The following is a 20,048-nucleotide window of genomic DNA, read 5'->3' as shown; positions in this document are numbered from 1 at the left end:
TAATTCCCATTTCAATTTCATATCATATTTCCCCTGTAATCAATCAACCAAGCCCTAATTTTTTCACAACACACATCGTCGATCGATCAGACACATCAACAGCAGCACAGCAATGCTTCACAAACGATTCAAGTCCGCCAAATGGTAACTAAACCTTCATATAGATTCTAGTTTCTGCAAATATTATTTATATTAATATTTTTTTACAATTGATTGATTCAGTAAAACGGCGTTAAAACTCGCTACGTCTCGGATTAAACTGATGAAAAATAAAAAAGGAGTACAGATTAATCAGATGAAGAAGGAACTCGCTCAGCTGCTCGAGACCGGACAGGACCGTACCGCCCGAATTCGAGTATGCTGTCTAATAGATAGTTACCGTTTGTATGACCTCATTTAAGTACAAATTGAATTACTTATTATTATTATTGATGTTATATTAGGTAGAGCATGTAATTAGGGAAGAGAAGATAGTTGCTGCATATGATTTGATTGAGATATACTGTGAACTTGTCGTAGCTCGTTTGCCGATTATCGATTCCCAAAAGTAAGCTAACTCGTTATTATTTAGAATATAATATTTTAAGAGTATGTTATTCTGATCAATTGTGGTTATAATATTTAGGACTTGTCCGATTGACTTAAAGGAAGCCGTTACGAGTGTGATATTTGCAGCTCCTAGATGTTCCGACATAACTGAACTCGCTGATGTCAAAAAGCAGTTTACTACAAAATACGGGAAGGAATTTGTGTCTGCAGCTATTGAGTTGCATCCTAATTGTGGCGTGAGCCGTATGGTAAGTTTGGCTAATGTCTACATAAACGTTTTGAAGTTTTTACATTGTGGAAATAGTATTGTTTACTATGTTTTTGCGGCGTTTTGTTTTCAGTTGGTTGAGAAGTTATCTGCAGTGGCGCCCGACTTGCAGACGAAGATTAAAGTGTTGACTGATGTGGCGAAAGATTATAACGTCGATTGGGATCCGACTTCATTTGAGGAGAAAGAATCTAAGCCTCCAAGTGACTTGGTGGTGAGATTTTTGTTTTTGAAAGTGGTTGTTAGTATCATCTTTATGTGTAAAATGTGATCTGACTTGATTAATTTGAGCAGAGCGTACCTGCTAGTTTTGAGAATGCCAGCGTGGCAAATGTTGAGCCTCCAAAGATTCAACCGGTGCATAGTCATGAAGAGAAGCATAGTGCACCTGTTGACTTCTCCGAGCAAAACAGACGATACACACAAAGTACTCAGAATGTAACTTCCACTGATGGTGGTGAAACATCATCTTCAGGTATATATTATTAATTGTCGATCATTGTATTAAGTTTTTCATGTTTATAATAATGACTAAGTCTTATTTCTCACTTTGATCAGGAGAAAATAATGAATGGAAGGAAATGAAGCAGAATTGGAACATGGAATTCAAAGATGCTACTTCTGCAGCACAAGCAGCGGCTGAGTCAGCAGAACGGGCAGCTATGGCTGCTCGAGCTGCTGCCCAGTTCTCAAGCCAGGAAAAGTTTGCCAATCGCCAACCAAGCGGACCCAACATGGGTAACAACAGGGACAAACCTCCTCATGTTTCTGCTCCTTCAGGATCTAGTGGTGAAAGCTTATTGAATGATAGAAAACCTAGGATATCAAATCAGGACTTTGGTCAAAGTCAGGATGATACTTCACAAAATGCTACTGAAAGAATTGTTGGGCCCCACGTTGCTAACAGCATTGACAAACCTCATGTTTCTGATCCTTCAGGATTTAGTGGTCAAAGCTCATCAGATGATAGAAAACCTAACATTGGTCAAAGTCGATATGATCCTTCACAAAAAGCTACTGAAAGATATGATGGGTCCGATAATGATTCAATTGAGGATGGTTATTTTGAAGAGTCCTTGCATGCAGATGAAGAAGCTCCTTCCTCTCCTGAAAGGGAGTCCAAAACCGAGGTGGTTAGTGGTCAGAAAGAAAACATTGATGATGAAAATATTAATTTTTTTGCTACTGAAAAGCAACCAACCATTCATTCATATCATCATCATTCAAGCACTTCGAGTGAAGAACCTAATATTGGCAAGAAAAGTGTTGTTGGGAATCCTTTTGCTGTTGTTGATCAAGAAAGCCCTTTCAAAGAAACCATGAAGACGAACTCCAATATTAATGATAAAGCCATGTCTGACGATGACAATGATGATAATTTTGATGATGGTGGTCCTAGGTTTGATACAGGATTTGAGTATGATGAAATTGAGGCTACTCATTCTCTAGAAGATCCATACATGTGGAACCCTAATTTGAACAAAGTTGATCAACTGATTTCTCAATCACATATATTTTCAGAGAGTAAATCTTTTGGTGATCATTCTATAAAATCTGTGGAGCGCTCAGAAACAGATAATCATGAGCCTGCAAGTTTTGATCATTCTGATGGTCCAGATTCTGATAGTGAAAACGAGCTTTTGTCTATAAATTCTAAGCCGTCGTATGTTGCCGAGTCTTCACAAACTTATAATTTAAGAAAATCCAGAATTGAGTTGGATGATTTGGTTGAAGCGGGCCCATCTTTTGATGATGAAGAGAAATATGAGTTGAAGAAGCATAGTTTAGACCAAGAATCATCTGAGACGTATGAAGATCACAATGATTCCTTGAATCAAGGGTTAAACTTTGGAACATTGACAGGTGGCCTTAAAAACAAAGGTGGTCTTAGGTACCCGCCTTATACAAAAAGTGCAACGATTGAAAAGTCAACAGAGGAACCTCCCGTAACAGGAAGTCAAACATCTTTTCAAGGTTCTTTAGATTCAAGAGTGAGCAGAATAGAAGATAAAAAACCAAAGGTCTCTATACCATTTTCTGATTCTTCATTCTTTAATGATGGTGAAACTGACTCTGAGGATGATGTTCCAAAACAAGCACCGAGTAAGGTTCGGTTGGGTGCGGGTCTTTCTAGAAGGACGAGAGGATCTCCTTCAGTTGCTTACTCAAAGACTCATGTTGAGCCCAAGCCTGTACCCGAACCCGAACCCTTAAGCTATTTTAGGAAAACTGTAGAAACCGGTAAAACCAGGTCAACAACATCCGAGCCTCAAGTCAACCAGTTTGGACATACCAAACAAGAACCTTTTAAGACAATGTCAGAGTCTAAGAAGCCAGTGAATGAACACGTGTCTTCAAGAATTGAGATTGAATCAGGTAAATTGATGGATGAAAATAAAACGCAGAATTTTGGATCTGAAAAGGTGTCGGGAGTTAAGAAACCAAGTCATGTTCATCCGAAGCTTCCCGAGTATGACTCATTAGCTGCTCGTTTACAGTTTTTGCGAAATGATCGGCAGTAAGTTTATATAATACTGCTTTGTGTGGTTACTGGTATATAAATGAGACTTGTTACTTTACCTTTGTTATGTGAGTGATTTTGGTTTGAACCTTTGTTTGAATGAGTTACAATAGGGTTTTGAGTCATTAGTATAAAATAAATGGTATAGAGTCATATCCTTTTTATGGAGACTATTTTGTATTCGTTTGTTTCATTTTGTTATTAGTATTTCTTCATTTTTATCTACCTTTTTTTTCAATGCATTTCCAAGTTGTTTGCAACAATAGCTTTAACTGCTCGCAAGCTCACCGTCACTTTATCATGGTCTTTAATATACAAACAATCAGTACACAGCTTATCTTTTAAAAAATGCAAATGGTGAAATTGTTTATGGTTTGCAGCAATGGAAAGGCCTTTTGACATCGCCTGATTGCACTAAAAATTGGTTTCAGCAGTTACAGACAGACCTATCTTTGGGGGTGTTTGTTTACCACTTAATGGTATCATTGATGTTAACATCTGAATCGCTCAGACATAAGAGCGTTTGGCTCCTTCAAAAAATGATTCTGAATGAAACTTTGAAGCTCTGAGTCAGTCAGATAAAAATGGAGTTTGAATGAGAAATAGGACCAAAATGACCCCTAAATAATGCAACGGAGTTTGAATGAGAAATAGGACCAAAATGACCCCTAAATAATGCAACGCTCCTTTCTCATCTGGAACCCTCCCAATCGACACTGCCTATGCTTCCCAATCAACCAACCTTTCTCATCTGCGATCCCTCCCTACCTTCAACCAGGTAATTTTTTTTCTCCAATAGCAATGGATGCAAATTTTATTTCCAAAATTCACGAACCGTTTGGTTCGTTCTTTGTTCTCCCATTTGCTAAGGTGTTTGTGTGTTTATATTTTATAACATGGTAGTTATTAGATTGACAGTATTGATCATAATTTTTAGAGATTAGGGCTTCAATGGTGAAATATAGTTAAATTGTTTAAAAATACATATAATGAGTTACGGATAGGGGCGTTTGTGGTTAGTGGCGGATCCAAATTTTTTTTCCAATAGGTTTGGGATTTTCCAGTGCGTAGATCTATAACCGCCTAACCAGACGTGAGAATTTTTGCAGGTCGGGTTGGCTCACCTGGATATTTTGGGTTTTATAGTTTATAATTGGCCATATAAAGTTACCTTATAAACACTAGAGCAAATAAATCTAACTCACAAAAGGGTTTTTTCCATAGTGGAAAGTAGAGATCCAATGATCCATCTCATGTTAATGGAGTGAGATATATAAACCACCCAACATCACCATTTGATCATCCAGTTTCATGGCTTGAGTACCAGATATGATATAAACTGCTAATGTTGGACACACCAGCTACTAATAGTTGCAGTACCCAAATTGAAATGAAAATATACTTTTTTAATTCTATTGTATTAACAATGGTTTGACTATAAATAACTAATATTTAACACTCAATTGTTAAATAGTTGGACACACCAGCTACAAATAGTTGCAGTATCCAAATCTTGATTTGGTGATTTGGTCCAGTACTTTGAAGTTTAATTTGCAGACTTGATAAATAACTAATATTTAACACTCAATTGTTGGTAACTGTTATATAGGCTTTATTGTATTTTATTTGAGGTTCTTCTTAAACCTTTTTAACTCTATATCAATAAATTTGTACACGATTTGTAAACTACCATTTTCTGAAGTGACCCGGCCAACTCTAGTCCAGTTGATATTAACGAACATTATGAGGTGAACCGTTAACTATATATAGTTTTGATGAACGACAAGCCAAACCAACGGGATTCGTGAGTTGGAAAAATTAGCGGGTCTTACCAGTTTGAGGACTTGCCTGTTCGGTTTTTGATTATTTAAACTGATTTCTTTTTCAAAATCATTAATTTGTGTTAAAACTTTAGAATGGTAAAGATGGTTCAAGATTTTACACACATAATTATGTATTCCAATAATAAAAATAAAAACATATGATACTAGGTTAAATTTACAGTTTAAAAGACTGGTTAATTTATACTTTTTGTTTAGATTTTTTAATCTTATTAAAAAACCCATAGTAAGGTGCTTAGGCTTGCAATACAGAAACACAAGATATTTAGATACAATAGCACTCAACTAATTTTAAAAAACTTGAATCTAACAATTTTCATTACTCTACAGTTTCTTAATCAGATCCGGAAAAGGGGATCAAGAGAAAAAAATTGCACTGGGCTGGCCTAGATTTGATGGTAAACAGCCTTAACCAGTACAACAAAACATCAGTCGTTTCTTTTAGTCGCAAACAATATTTATAGGTTCGGTCCAAAAAAAACTAATGGGTTCGGCCAAAATTTCTATACTACATGCCTCTATATAAATTTAAAAAATTACTGGGTTCGCTTGAACCCGTTGCGTATAGAGTAGCTCCGCCCCTGTTCGTGGTCCGGTTTTAAGGTTAAACCGTTAGGACTTAAAAGGGTTTATGCTTTCTTTCAAAACTAAAATTAAATGTAACTAAAAGGCTCTATTGCATTTGATTTCAATACGTTCTTTTAAAAAATTAAAAAGCGTTATAACTGATTATAGCTAAAAAGGCATTTGGTGTGTCAAAAATTTAAACAGCTTATTGGTTGTATCTAGTTTGTATAAAGTAATCAAAACATCATATTTTGCATCAAATTTTATATAATCAACATATTTATACCTTAAATTTTGCAACAAGAAAGTTATGGATGAAGTTGGTTCTGGTTACTCGTGTCAATCATGCACAAAAAACTAAGGCTGAGTGTAATTTGAGGTTTGTGAAACTGTGAATATTAAGTTGGTTCCGGTCTTTCGATGGTCCACGGGCATCTGAACAACCTGTCCTTTTCATTTTTTTGCACTCAATTTTTTTAACTGTGCAGAAAATTGCAGCAAAAAGCCAAATTAACTTGCAGAACAAAAGGAAGAATTCCCGATATCCCGTCATAGAAAGATAACTAGTTTTCTGGTGAAAATTAAGTTACTAACATTGATTATCAACATTGATTTTATGCTGCAAATTCATATTACCTTTTACAGTCTGCTTCTGTACTACTTTAGAAGTGTTTGTTGCATCCGCAGACTCACGTGTTCGTGTTGTTGATGGCCTTGATTTAGTTCACAAGTTGGAAGGTAATATTTACAAATTTTTGTTACTGATTTCCATAACCTGTATGTATTTATAAAATAAAGTAAAAAAAGATTTGGACTAATTTTAAATTTCGTTTTTGCTTAGGCATTGAAGTTTACTCATATGGGTTTTCTTTTTCTTCCTTTTTCAGACGAGTTAGAGGCTTTAACTTATGCGAAGTTGCAAACGGTATCAGTAGCATGTAGGTCACTGGATTCGACTTTGGATGTGATTTTGAAACTGGTTATGACATTGATTTGTTTAATGATTGGAATTATGCACAATGTTTTGCATGTGACGTAACGATCGGCAAACTAACTGAAACAAGTAATGCGTTGCAAATTGTCGTCATCGCAGCATCGTTCGGGTTCCTACTAGTATGAGAGTATGCACATAAGGTCTCATAAAATGAATCTAAATTATGAAAAGGATAAGAAACATAAAAAGGTCTCCACTCTCGACCATTCGTGTCCTTTACAAAATCTAAACATAAAAAGGGCTCCACGCGAATTCATGATTAATTCTTTTTATAGTTATTTATCACTTAAATTTCTAACCGAATTGATGCATTTCATTCAGCACAAATAATTTGGAGGGGTAAGATAGTCCTTTTGCACAGTTATTCAGAGGTGAATTTTTCAAAAATAGTGTTTATCAAAATGTTGTTTCAAAAGTGGTGGGGTTTTTTTTAAGGTTTTTCACAAATGGTGTAACCATGGTTTCAAACCACGATTTGTGTTTTTTCTCTCTCATGTGTGTCAGGTGAGTTTTTAGAAAACAGTAAAGTAAGAATAAAATAATACAAACCCCGATTTCAAACCACGGATTAAACACAAAATATAAACCTAATACCACTTTTCATGAGTGAGATGGTTTTGATGGTCAAGCCGTGATTTGAAACCACGGTTTGTTGTTTTTAATTATTTTTTTTTTGACAAGTACAAAATGTTCACATGTGTTTCTTTTGTTTTTTAGTCAACCCGTGGTTCAAGACCACGGTTTGATTTTTCTTTCTTATCTAAGTATTGCTTACATGTGATATTGGTAGTTTTGTTTTTCTGCATTAAAGTGACACTACAAGTGAATAATGAATTCGTGAACCTTATATTTGTAATTGAAAGATTCTTTTGGAATCTTATATATTATTCGTACATGCATGAGGCATGTTTAAAATCAATCATGCAATATATATATATATATATATATGTGGAAGTTGATTGTGAATTCTCTTCAAATCCATCCTATCATTTCTTCATTTAAATTGTTAGGAGCTTCATAACCTGTGTTGTGAGATTAGAAAATGAATCCACGAGTAAGAAACCGTGTTAATATAATTTATTTCCTAGTGTTAGGAGCTTCATTTAAATTGTTAGGAGCTTCATATTGTGATTGGGTGTTAATATAATTTATTTTTTATTAACAGTTTAATTGGATGTCGTATTTTCAAGTAGAAGACCTTCTTACGGAACTGTTGCAAAAACCAACTCCAACTTTCCACGGTTTCTTCGTCAACGATTGCATAAGCTACTGGTAGTATGTAATTGTTGGCATCTTTTGTGATTGCAATTAACATCTTGCCTCCGTAGGATCCCCTCAAATGAGTACCGTCTACACATATAATAGGTCGACAGTGACGGAATGCGTCGATGGCAGGCTCAAAAGCCCAGAAGACATACTTAAATGTTGCATATTGGGATGGCCCATCTGTTTGATGACGCCACTGCACGACAGTATTAGGGTTTGAGGCTTGTAATGCTGCAACGTACTTGGGCAATTCATCAAAATTAGACTCCCAGCCGTAAATATTATCGATAGCTATTCTTCGAGCTCACCAAGCTTTGATATAAGAAACTTCAATACTCAGGGTTTCTTTACAATAAGCCCTAATTTGTTTTACATGATACGTAGTATCCACACGAGAAAATGTCTAGTTAATAGTTTAATTCTGAACTATGTGTTTATAATCTATTTATAAGGTCATATAAAGTGTATTTTTAATATAGCTATAGTGCATGATATGTTATTGAATTGATATTACACTGAAACGTTATTGAATCACATCTCTTTGCAAAAGTTATGAGATGAAATCTCACTGAAAAGCCTATTTACATTTTGAGAACCTTGCATGCTTTATCATACTAAATAGTAACTTACATCATATCTCTTTGTAAAAGGTTATGAGATGTTACATCTTGAGAATCTTACAGATCACTAAAGCACAAAACAAAAGCATGCATCTAGATATATTAATATTTACAGTGGTCAAGAAACATATCAACCCGTGGTCTTGAACCATGGGTTGATTAAAAAACAAAAAGATGCATATGAAAATATTATGTACTTGACAAAAAATAATAATAAAAAACATCAAACCGTGGTTTCAAACCACGGCTTGAACATCAAAATCACCTCACTCACGGAAAGCAATATTAGGTTTATATTTTGGGTGCAATGCGTGGTTTCAAACCACGGTTTGTATTATTTAATTCTTACTTTATTGTTTTCTGTAAACTCACCTGACACACTTAAGGAAAAAACGACAAACCGTTGCACCATTTTTGAAAATACTTAAAAAAGCCCACCACTTTTGAAAGTACTTTTCTTGGAAGCACTACTTCTGAAAAATTTCCATTCAGAGGTCCAACCAAACAGACAAAATTTAACTTGTTCATATCTTATTGAAGACTCTTTTAACCATTCATACCTCTTACTAGTTTAGCACTTAATGGCTCAATATTTGCCAAACAACCCCTTAGTGTTGAGTAACCAGCATTAACTATCTAGAACTTTAATATTCCACAAAATTAGGATCATGTGAAAGGCTCGAATACGCAATACGAGAACTAGTTGTTGCATAATATGCAATAAACCCTAAATTTCACCGTCACCAAATGCGCAAATCTATCAAGTTGAAAAAAGGGGCATTTACATATATCATCTGCATAAGTTCCCTTATTACATATTTATCCAACCCTTAAATATCAATTACATATATTCCATTCATAAACCACATATATTACATATTTATCCATTTCATTAAAAATTAACTAATTAAATGACTATGTTACTCTTAATAAACTAATTAACTATTTACATATATCCCATTCCTGGTATTAAAAAATATCGGAACTCGAAACTATCCGAAAATTCGGATTTTCGGATATTTCAAGCATCAGATATCCTAAATATCAAATTTTATTATTTTCTAACTATTTATTTTATTTAAATATATATTGAAAAACCTAAATCTATTTCCTCTTATTATATCAGATTTTCGTTTTTACTTTCTATTTTCTCTGGAAATTAAATAAATGAGATAATCAACAATCTGTTTGAACTTAGTTTCATAATTCAACTCCGCTGTAAGTTTTTAAATATTTAAAAATCTGGATCTAACTTTTTGATTTTTCTTTCTAAGATTCTGGATACTGAATTTTAATATCCGAAAATTTTCGGAATCCACTATTTGAAGTTGAAAAACCCCTGCCCATTCTTATATAGCATCAAAGAGTAAAATGACAATTGCATGCTAGAAGGGGAAATATGTAATTAAGAGGCGGGAGGAGATATATGTAAAAATCCCAAAAAAAATATACTGTTGTAACTAGATCACACGACATTTGATCTCACTGACACAGATCATTGATCGGATAAAGTCGTTCCTAACCTGCTCTAATATGAATTTATTTGCAACTTCGCTTTGAATCATTTGTTTCTTCCTTTCTCTCTAGCAAGCGTTTCTTTCTCTTTGCAGCAACCATTTCTTTCTCTTTCTCCCTCTTTGCAGCAAACGTTTCTGCAACGAGCACCAGGAATGCAATAGAGGCCTCGCATTGAACCTGAATCGAATCAATCAACACAAGTAATTAATATTAGAACCATGGTGATAAGAATGCAATAAAGTAAAACTCCCATAGCTTCCAAAACTTTCAAATACAAGTTGGTTTTTAAGGTCAAAATAGTCAATTCTATAACCACAAAAATGCAAGTCTTTCTTTTAGTAAAGTCTTAACTAATGTTGGTTCAATAAGGGGGTGTTTGACTGTTTGGGATTCCTTATTTTATCTCCTTATAACTTTTTATTAAGTTAATAAGTTACAAAAGTGTAACTTATGGAACTTTTCCTCTCACAATATAAGCAAATCCCAAACACCTTATTACTTTTCAAAAAGTTAATAAGTTATAAGTTAGTAAAAATAAGCAATCCCAAACCGCCATCAAGGGGAATATTGATGGCGGTCCGTATTATTATGTTATTTTACCACTTTGGAGTTTAAACTATTATAGTAAGCCCTTATCATAAACTATGTACAAACATGAGAAATACCCTCACTTTTTTCGGTCAAAAACCATATTAAAAAGAGTATATGGTTGTGCTTGAGCTAAAATATCTAACGAAACACGACAAGAACCAAACACGAAAACGACATAGCAGATTACAATATTTACCAAAACTAAAAGCATTGCAATTATTTTGGGAGATCAAGAGCATAACAATTAACAAAATCCATGTACTTAACTTGACAGATTTAGCAGAAGCACTTATTTTGCCCCATGAGACGGCTTCATCGGGATGAGCACCAGAATCACTAGCATCAAATTCCTGGGCAGTGTTGATAAAGACCGCATAATCCACACCATTACGCATCAAATTTGCATTGCATATGTGATGTTTTGGCAACCCTCCTCCTAGAATTATCATCCCTGTCTTCCTAGGGGTTGCATGCACAGCCTCGCCGTTCATTGCCATGATGTCTGTTTAGAAAGGTCAAAGTCAGTGTTAAACCCAAACTTGTTACAAATCGACAACCACATGTCCCGAATATGTTATTAAATGTAGAACCCAAATATTTTGACAAATTACAGACTATTGTGTAATTAACTCCAGTAATAATATAATTATTACTATTATTATTGTTGTTTTATCAGTCGTTCTTTAGTGTTAAATTTTAGAATATGCAGATGAAGATTGATTATTAGAAGAAAATGCAGGAACTGACATGTACTTTGTTTTGAAAGAAAGCAAGAAAATGATGGTTATATTTCTCCTTTTTTACCTTGCAATATTGTTAAAAATCCATTAAATTTTTCCATGATTCCTTTTTGTCATTGGTGACGTGTGTGTGTGTGTGTACACGCGCACACACTTTTTTCACTTCTATACAGTTTTAGTAATAAGATATCAAAAAATTGAATCCTATGTAGAATTTATTTATATAAACTTCGGTTATCAACTAAAGAAGTGTTAGTTTAATCAACAAAATCGAAATGAGAAATCTGCTCACCTTGTTCTACGTCAGCAACAAGACCGGGATAGTGAGATAACACGTTTTTAAGAGGCCCATCTTTCGAGCCAGGGTCTTGTGACTCTTGTCGATTGCGATAGTGAAAGGGGTGGTAATATAACATGTCTCCAAGAGATCCATCTGTCAAGCCAGGGCAATAGACAGGAATCTTGTTCTGCAATAAAAAAGAAATAATATAACATTTAAATTATTTTTCAATTTTATAATTGAAATGTTCATATCAAAAGATACTTTATACCACATAAATGTAAAAGAATCAATGCTAGAACTTTGAAAGAATAAAAAGAAGTTATAACTTTGTAAAATAAAAGGTTAAATGGTAAAATGAAAGATTTGTGTAAAGCACTTGAAACGGAGGTGAAAGTGTGATTACCTTGGATGCCCAATATAGATATGAACTCTCGTTCTTGATCTCCTTCCCCAAACGTTCTATTACTTTTGATGGTGTCCAAAACACATGCTGTTGAATACAAAGGAAATAAAGTATAATAAGCTTCTATTACACAACTTTTGTTCAAACTGGAACAATATTAATGAAAGTTCAACATGAATCAAATAGTTCCGAAGCATGTATAATACCTGGGTATCAAATTGTTTTTTGTCTTCAAACAGTTTCTGTTGTTCTTCAAACATTTTCTTTTGTTCTTCCAACATTTGGTCAAGTATCGGGAGGACCCAATTTTGAAACTTACAATAGTTATCATTAGGAATCACCATGTTACCAATCCGATTCAGTCCCTTTGAGCGCAAGTCAGCACCAGGTAGAGAAAAATCACCTCTGTATGTGTTTGCAAAGCATTTTATGAGATCTTCCTCAATGCCACCGGTTGTTGTCACAATCACATCAACCTCGATTCAATTAAACATAAGTTACAAAGAGTCAGCTTGATAACCAAAAACAGTTTGAAGTGGTCACAAAGCCTTAAAATACTAACCATACGATGTTCAGCTAGATACCGAATAATATCTCTAACACCAGACGAAATGATGTTTGAAGTGAAACCTAGGAAGATCTTGCATCTGACAGACTCTCTGTAAGTTGGGTTCTTTTCCTCCTCACTGCAATCTTCAGCAACTTGATCATGAGAAAGCCTCCATTCTAGCTTTAGTAATTAAACAGGAACTCTCAGTATCATACATAAATACCTTAATCAAACTGATCTACTTACCATTTGATTAACGATGTCAATGGCTTCACCAAGATAAGAAACTAGGAAGCCGGTAGAAGGTGCGGGATTAAGAATCTGTGACAAGCTAAGCCCTTGGTTGTATTCATAGCCTTTAATTTTACCAAACGTCTCTCTAACAAGTAATGGAAATGGAACTGTGGCATCATAGTGCACCTGATCAAAACAACCAATATAAATGATTACAACGTTGATAAGAGTACAAGTATACTTTATTGATTCCAAAACCTTAAAAAAGCAAGGGTCTTTCTGGGTCAAAGTAGTCACTTTTATTAAAGTTTCAACAAATGTCTATTAGTCGAATATTTTTACTATAGAGGAATATTGATATCATTGATCTGAGTCCACAATATTCTTTTATTTTGTCACAATGGACTAATAGTCAACCCTTTTCGCTAACTATGTCAAAACATAAGAAATGCAATCTTTGTAAGAAACACATTTAAATAAAAACACTCGGTTGGGCAACACCTAAAATATATCACATAGCACAACAACAATGTTATACGACCAAAGAGGTCATTTTAGATAGATACTTTACTAAAAGAAATCATTGCGTTTATTTTGGGATATCAAGAGCATAACTAAAAAAACACATGTTACCTTGACAAATTTGTCAGAGGCACAAGCATCAGAACGAGCACTAGAATCTCTCCAATTAAATTTCTCGAGAGTGTTGATGATGACTTTAAAATCAGCACCATTGCACATCATATTTTCATCTCCTCCTAGAATTATCATCGCTGTCTTCCTGGGGTTTGAATGCAAAGATTCATTGTGCAACATTGTGTGTTCTGTTTAAAAAATTAACAGCTTATACACTAATACACACGAAGTCATGATAATAATAATAACAATAATAAATATATATATATATAGGTTACAGAAGAGTGTAAATAGATCTCAGCAATCTGAATAATTATATATATAAGTCATCTTCAGTTGTTGTAAGTTTCAATTTTTAATTGTTAAGGCAGTAGCTAGGGAACCACAACACCCTTTTGTTTCAATTTCATTATATATATCGGTTGATTTTGATATCTTGTGCATTTTAGGGATTCTATGGTTTCGTTCAAGAATCTGACCAGATGCAAGTAATCTCATCTGCCTCTAGCCATTCATGTTATTGATTTAATCTATTTGCTTGATGATAGTTATAAATCTCAATTAGTGCAGTCTAATGCTCTCGGTCACAACACTTGTCTGCATGATGGTCTTCATTAGTTCTGTTCATTTTGGTGGGTAAATCAATAATTAGTAATTTGTTCTCTTTGAATTTATTCATAAGGATATAATTTACTATGCTAAGTTGGATAATTTGTTCTCATCTATGTTAGGCTCTGAGGATGTGAACACAACTTCTAGAGGGATTAGTAAAAATGTTGATGCTGATGTGCTTTTTCTAATTAACTGATAAAATAAGTATTGCCCACATACATGTAACAACGGACACCATAGGCTGCATTCTTCATACAATAATGCTTTATAATATTGATGCTAAATGACTCTTTTGCTCAAATAATAAGACTCTCGCTCCAATTAACCATCCTACATGCAAACACTTACTTTGGTTCACAATATATCAAACAAACAGCCATTATAGTCAAACGGACCAACTGGAAATGAGCTGCACCGTGGGAGATACTACACTTCAATTTTATGCATTTTCCTTAGGTGGAAAATTCTTATTTCTACTAGATTTAAATGATATTATGATAAAAGTAGAAATTAGATATCAAGCCATCCAGATGATGTGGTTTTCAAGGTAATTCATGTTTTATATGCTGAGTTGTTAAAACCTAATTGTTTTTTATTTTGTATATTCATACAGAAATAACATTAAAGAATTTGGAGTACCTTAGCCCACCTATGGGCTGAAATTCCAGGAGGCAAATGCAGGGAACTCGGGACCATTGGCCGTATAGGAGAAATCATAAAAGGAAATGATCATAGACGGTATCTTCTCGTAATTTCATACGGGCCTTTTTTCCAACTTCCATTAGTCTATATATGGATCTTTTGGGTTAGTTTCGGCTTAAACTTGCGACCATGTGCTATACGGGCCGTGCTTGGATGAGTTGGATCAACCCGATCAGTTCACGGATTGACCCGTTTAACCCATTTATTTTTTAATTTAATTTTAAAGTTATTTGTAACAAATCAAACTGTTAAGTATTATATGCCAAGTTTTAAAGCTAAAAAGTAAAATTTACATAAGATTTCATAATTACAGTGTAACTATTTTTTATATTAATTTATATTCTATTGTTTCTAAAATCTAATTTTTAAAATATAAATATAAAAAATAAAAATAATCGGGTCAAACTGTAAATATGCGTGTCATCGGGTTCACATGTTTGACACGATTTTCGGATTGCGGTTGTGTCAAATTGTACAGTTCAGTCTAAACAAGTTGTTTATAAATGTATCAATTTGATTTGGGTTAAAACGGGTTTGATTCAAAATGAGTTCGGGTCAAAACAGGTTGTGAACAATATGGACCTAGTTGAAATTAGTTGGATTAAAATTACGGTATCAAAATGGATCGTGGTGATATAGATTTTAAAAATGCAAAAATAAGTTTTTTTTAACGCTTCAAGAACTTTTATTAACATATTTCAAGACTAAAAAGAGCCTTTTGTGTACATTCTTACCAGGTGGATTTATGCCCGAATGACAGTTCTATGGTTCGTATAATCGTATTCACAAGTACTATTTAAAGGAGAAATTTCTAAAACAAGGATATGTTTTCTGTTTTATTTTAAATAAATATAGTAATTATTGCTAATGCTATTAGTATTGTAAAACGAAAAAGTTTTTTCTGCTTGTGGTAATCGACGGTCATATATAAGCCTGGCAAAACGAGCGAGTCAGGTTGGACGGGTTAACGGGTCAAATTGGGTAAGGGTTAAAACGGGGTTGAACATAATGAGTTTGGATCAAAATGGGTTGATTTAAATGTATCTATTATGTTGGGTCAAAACAAGTTGTTTTTCAATCATTGTGTGCAGGGTATATTTGAATCATGTTGGTGGCATAATTTGGGATCACGCTTAGAATAGGAAATCAGTTTTGGTATGAGCTTTGGATGCTATTAACTACAAAGTCCAAAATGGGGTCAGATGATGAATAAGGAGAATATTCGTAAAGTCGGAATTGAATACTATATTGGGTTACAAAGAATGCAAAAAGAGAGTTATATTAAGAGTTGGGCTATAATTATTTTCGCCAAGCTAATCTTGTGTTGGGCTTTTGTTAATAGAGTTGTCAATTTGATTTGTAATGAGTGTGAATTTAGGGTGTATGTGAGATGGATATGGTATTTTAATTTGTTTAGGATTCCTTTTTTGTAGTTCAGGTTGTTGATTTTACTTGGGGGCATGTCCCAAACTGGATTAAGTAACCCTTTTCTTTTGTAGCTTTTGATTATAACAAAGAAAAGGGAGCTATTGGATTATCGTGAAAAGGGAAAGTAGATGTATTTATAATAGATTTTGGACGTTCAATATTTGTATTAGTTTTGTAGCTATTGGCCATCTTCAAGTATATACTTTTTGAATGGTATCAAGTTAGGAGTATGTTTAAAATCATTTGGACTAACAAGAACTGGTGTATAACTGAGCAATGGTGTGGTATTGGACTATTGGGGTAATAACAAAGAAACACCATATTTTGCTATCTTTGATTTTGAAGTGTAAACATAATGCATTCTGTATGCGAGTTTATGTTAACAATCTGTCTATTTGGTGATAAATTGATGATTATATTTAAACCACCTAATGCAACAGAGTTACTATTCATGAACCCGTCCTATAAAAGAATATTATTCTTCAACTAGTAACGTATGTTTTAAGTGTTTGAACAATTACATTTTCATATAATTTTATGGTTTTGTAGTGTATGTCTTATATTATACTTTGAACCTTTTTTTACTGTTCATGTGTGTTTGTTAGAATAAAAAAAGAGTTTATAATTTATTACATTATATTACCCGTCCACCAGACGGGTATAAAACTAATTATTACTTTATTAGTATTAGTATTAGTATCGTAAAAGTTTTCTTTGCAATTAATGTTGGGAATATAGAAGTGAAGATTGTTTATAAAATGCAGAAACTGAATCAATTTTTAGAAGATGGTTTCTCTATGTTAACCTTGCAAAAATTTTAACAATCCACTAAAAGGTTCTAAGATTACTTTTTTTGCCATTGGTGTCTATGTATGTATAGCTTTAGATTCTATTCAATTTCAGTATTAGACTAGTTATGTAATTATCGTATCTGAAAGGTAAATGGCTATGTGGTATACACCACGGATCACCACTAGTGGTGCTGACATGGCACTAGTGGTCTTACGCTAACACCACTCCGCGTCCCTCCATCTCACTAGTGACAGGGCGAGCATGAGCATGGTCACAGAGACCACTAACCAAGCAAAAGCTCTCTCTCTCTCTCTCTCTCTCTCTCTCTAACTCTCACTATATATATACACATACACACATGTATGTATATGTTTTGTATTTAAATGATATAAATAAATGAAATGGCGGAGAATGAGGTATAACATAGGTTGAATGGTGGGGTTAAAGGGTGGAGGAAAAGCTAAGGTGGCGGTGATGTGGCAAATTGTCCAGAATGGTAGGGAGTAGACTATAACGCGTAGCCTTAAGTGATTTATTGCTATCTATACCAAGAGAACATATGATATCTAACCATATTATGCATGCACTCAATAAATCAATATACAATAAAAAATTTATTTATCTTTCACACATAAGATATCAAAAAATTAATCTTTTTCATAACTGAATGAGAGAATCTGCTCACCTTGCATTGAGTCAACAAGAAGACTAGGATTGCGAATGGAATAAGAATGTAACGTTTTTCGAAGAGGCCCATTTAACGCAGTGCAGAAAAAGGCCGGACAGTAGACGGGAATGTTGTTCTACAAGAAAAAAAAAACAAAGAAGTCATAACTTTGTTAAATATAAAAATGCAAAAAAGATTATGCAAGAAACATAAAGCACTTGAGGTTGAGATGAAGATGTGATTACCTTATATGCCCAATAAAGAAACGAACTCTCGTTATTGATTTCCTTCCCCAAACGTGCTATAACTCTTGATGGCGTCCATGACAAATGCTGTTGAACAAAGAGGATAAAGTATAAATTTCTACTGCACAACTTGCTCAAAGAAGATTATTTTGAAAGTTCAAAAATTCATCAAAATACAACACAAAAGATCCTACTTAGCTCTGAAGTACCATAATACCTCTGTAATTTGTTCTTCCAACATTTTGTCAAGTATCGGGACGATCCAATCTTCAAGCTTATCGTCTCCTTTTGTGTGCAAATCACCTTTAGATTTGTCTGCAAGATATTTTAAGATTTCTTCCTCAATGCCACCGCTTGTTGTCATGAGCACGTCAACCTCGTATTAATTAAAAACAGGTTCTAAAGAATCAGAATGATATCTAAAACTACTTAAAGTTGGCTTATGTCTAAGGTCTAAATCATAATAATAATTATAAATTTTCAGTTAAAACTTGATTATCATGTGAATTAAAGACTCAAAGTGATATATATGTTCATGGTCATAAAACCTTGAAAAATACTAACCAGATTATGTTTGACTAAATGACGAATATTGTCTCTAACACCAGGGGAAAAGATGTTTGAAGTGAAGCCTAGAAAGATTTTGCATTTGACAGACTCTCTGTAGGTTGGGCTCTTCTCCTCCTCACTGCAATCTTTTGTTGCTTGCTCATGAGAAAGCCTCCACTCTATCTTCAATCATCAAATTAAAACTCTCAAAATCATACAAAATAACTAATTCAATGTTCAAATACATACACGTTTCCTTTGCCTAATGAACAATCAAGTTCGCTATTAACCTAATCAGTCGGCAGGTTCATCAAATATGTTAAACTAAGTATGATAGAGTCTGAGATTCACTTACCATTTGTTTAACGATTTCAATGGCGTCACCAAGATTAGAAGCTTGGATGCCGGTGGGACCTAGGGATTTAAGAATCTGTGAAACGTTAAGCCCTTTGCCGAAATCATAACCTTCAATTTTAATGCCTTCTAAACTCTCCGATTGCTGAAATACCGCAGATTTCGATTTCTCAATCAACTCTGCTTCCCTCATTTCTGCAGCTCTGAGCCACCATTTAAGTAATTAGCAACTCATACGCATGCATGTTTCTCATTCAGAAAACAGTGATAAAACTTTCCATAGACATATTATATTATAACATAATAATTGTTTACTTCATTTTATAAACACTACGCTCGATAAGCTAAAAATTAAAAAAAGATAACAGATTAACAGCATTATTATGTTCAAAGGGACATCACCTTTTGGCATTGATAGCGCTTGCAGTGAAATAGCCAAACACATTGGCTAGCACGCCTTTGTTAATGGAATCTACAAGCTCACCCAAGTTTTTATACTGCGACCTATATTTCTTATCATCACTTTCTACAGCAAAATCATCAATACTGCATTAAAAAAAACACCAGCTGCCATAAGCTGTCAAACATTCAAGTAACAATAGCATGCTAATAATAATATACGCATGTCCACACACAAAGAGAAAGAGCGAACGATTACTTGATCTCGAGGTGAACCGGATCAGAAGAGCCAGAAGCTAAAGCATCAATAAGCAACTGGTTGTTCTGATTCATAGCAAGGCACTTCACAAGTACTTTCTTCGAAGCATCATTAGGAATTGAGTACACAAACGCATAATTATCTTTAACTTCATTCCAACCGTCGGTATTCGCTTCGTGTAAACACATAGAAACGAAACATTAAACGGATTTCAAACCTATAATTCTAGAATTTTTTTTTTTAAAACTTAGTAGTGGCGATTAAGATGGAGAGTTAGGTGTGTAAGGACGGTGGCAGGGAATGTAAGAAAAGTTGGCAGGGTTGTAAGTAAATTGGGTCTAGTAGTGCTGTAGTGGCGATTAAGGGTAACTGGGTATGGTAGTGGCGATTTGCATGTACATTATTTTATTTAAAAGCTTTGCAAAATGAGTGGAGAAAGTTTTATCCATTTATTTTGTAA

The 20,048-nt window shown here is 34.0% G+C and overlaps 2 protein-coding genes across 2 annotated transcripts; one reads left to right on the top strand and one right to left on the bottom strand.

Annotated features, from left to right (window-relative positions):
* On the top strand, positions 1 to 3,405 carry LOC143555215 (uncharacterized). The gene is made up of 7 exons (XM_077044807.1): positions 1 to 144; positions 223 to 355; positions 444 to 547; positions 626 to 797; positions 891 to 1,031; positions 1,112 to 1,292; positions 1,376 to 3,405. The coding sequence occupies exons 1-7, from the start codon at positions 113 to 115 to the stop codon at positions 3,337 to 3,339; spliced, it is 2,727 nt and encodes a 908-aa protein (XP_076900922.1). The 5' UTR covers positions 1 to 112; the 3' UTR covers positions 3,340 to 3,405.
* A 6,760-nt stretch (positions 3,406 to 10,165) lies between these two features.
* LOC143555221 (uncharacterized) lies at positions 10,166 to 19,816 on the bottom strand. Its single transcript, XM_077044808.1, has 15 exons — positions 19,589 to 19,816; positions 19,333 to 19,476; positions 18,932 to 19,133; positions 18,592 to 18,759; positions 18,245 to 18,403; positions 18,028 to 18,114; positions 17,801 to 17,918; positions 13,579 to 13,769; positions 12,958 to 13,224; positions 12,724 to 12,891; positions 12,368 to 12,637; positions 12,162 to 12,248; positions 11,768 to 11,942; positions 10,900 to 11,237; positions 10,166 to 10,321 (listed from the first exon to the last, which is right to left on the bottom strand). Exons 1-15 carry the CDS (start codon positions 19,774 to 19,776, stop codon positions 10,166 to 10,168), a joined length of 2,718 nt encoding a protein of 905 aa, XP_076900923.1. The 5' UTR covers positions 19,777 to 19,816.
* Between the last annotated feature and the right edge of the window lie 232 nt (positions 19,817 to 20,048).

This window comes from Bidens hawaiensis, unplaced genomic scaffold (genome assembly GCF_021521415.1).
Source record: "Bidens hawaiensis isolate Kalapana, Puna unplaced genomic scaffold, B.hawaiensis_p1.1 tig00018026_1, whole genome shotgun sequence".
Taxonomy (NCBI): Eukaryota; Viridiplantae; Streptophyta; class Magnoliopsida; order Asterales; family Asteraceae; genus Bidens; species Bidens hawaiensis.
Note: the sequence above shows the minus strand (reverse complement) of the source record. Positions and strands in the feature narration are given on the sequence as shown.